This window comes from Hippocampus comes, unplaced genomic scaffold (genome assembly GCF_001891065.2).
Source record: "Hippocampus comes isolate QL1 unplaced genomic scaffold, H_comes_QL1_v1.1 scaffold22, whole genome shotgun sequence".
Classification (NCBI taxonomy): domain Eukaryota; kingdom Metazoa; phylum Chordata; class Actinopteri; order Syngnathiformes; family Syngnathidae; genus Hippocampus; species Hippocampus comes.
Window position 1 is genome coordinate 5,228,751 of NW_017806175.1, and position 1,460 is coordinate 5,230,210.

The window sequence follows — 1,460 nt, forward strand, 5'->3', positions numbered from 1 at the left end:
ATATATATAATAAGCGGTAGAAAATGGATGGATGGACAATTTACAATTTCATGTTGGGCTGAAAATTGACCTCTTGATTAATTGATCGTGACTACAATATTGGTCAAAATAATTGTGATGATCATTTCTCAGATCTTTTTTTTTTCCTCATTATGTCGTTCACGTCTCGGTGGCAGGTGTACTACGTGTCCGACTTGTTCAAGCCCAGGCTGAAGGCGGCGCCGTCTCCTCCGTCACCCATCAAGAAGGAGCTACTGCCCTCGTCCGACATCATTGAGAGGAACAACCACCACAACATGGTGTGAGGAAGACCGCCGCGCCTCCTCTTCCTTGTCCTCCTGCGACCAATCACGTCGCCGCTCACCTCCCATCGGACAGTAGAATGTAGTTAAAAGGGCAATCTCAACAACCGCAACTCCAACCTCTCTCATTCTGTGAGGAACCCCACTCCGGATCGGGGGGGGGTCGGCGGGCGTGGGGAGTTAACGACCAAATCCGAGAAAAACAAAATTGGAAAACGACAGGCGGAGCTTGAAAGAGGTAATAAAATGACAAAATAATGAAAATGAAGAGATCAAAACAAACTTCCTGCAAAAGGGAGAGAAGGAATTCTAGCGATGTTTACTCTCTTGGAGTCTCTGTGGCCTTGGAGTGGCAGCAACAACTTCCTGAGAGACGGGAAGGATGAAAAATGTAATTTAAAGCACTGTTTGTCCTTTCTTTTTTTTCTTTTTTGGTCAAAGTTCAATGACCGTGATCACCACTTGCTGCCTGGCGCGTCAAAGCGGAAACCCAACGACGCTGTTTTTGAATGTCACGCCGGCCTCGCTCGTCGGGCTTTCGACTGAGCGCGCTCAGTGCAGCCTAAAACTCGGAATGTTGCATTTACTTTAGATTAAGGTCAAATCGGGGAGGGAGGGTTGCGTTAATAGGGCGGATGTCCCCCCCCCTCCTCGGCATCTACATTACCACAAAAATGTTTGGATATTTGGCATGGTTGACGTTTTGGGTTAAGCCTAAAATGCACTAGATCCCTTGCAAGTGAACTTAATTTGACAAAAGCATTTTAGGTTCACTCTGCAATTTCAATCCCAAAGCAAAATATCCTCATATTGTCACTAGTGTTAAGCGAGAGGTGTGGCTGTTCCTTCTGCCCGCCTAAAAGCCAGGGGGGGACTCATTTTGAGTTTTTATTGCTTTAAACGCATTTTCAGCCCCAGCACAGCACGTTTTCTGAGTTTGAATATTTCTTCATGGGAATGAGTTGTATGATCAAATTAATGTTCATTTATGCTTCAGGATATTAACCTGAACAAAATACATGTTGAAATGTGTGCATAAGTCCTTTTGTTTAGGTGTGACACTCATTTTGAGTTTTTATTGCTTTAAACGCATTTTCAGCCCGAGCAGAGTACGTTTTCTGAGTTTGAATATTTCTTCATAGGAATGAGTTGTATGAT

The 1,460-nt window shown here is 44.2% G+C and overlaps 1 protein-coding gene across 2 annotated transcripts in view; it reads left to right on the forward strand.

The window, feature by feature from the left end:
* plpp3 (phospholipid phosphatase 3) overlaps positions 1-887 on the forward strand; it is a 53,284-nt gene extending 52,397 nt beyond the window's left edge. Inside the window, exon 7 of one of the 2 annotated variants that reach the window (XM_019896860.1) lies at positions 177-887. In XM_019896860.1, the coding sequence (XP_019752419.1) occupies positions 177-305 (129 nt within the window). In that variant the 3' untranslated portion in view covers positions 306-887. The remainder of the gene's footprint in view (positions 1-176) is intronic. The other variant, XM_019896861.1, reaches the window with a different exon arrangement.
* Positions 888-1,460: the final 573 nt, after the last annotated feature.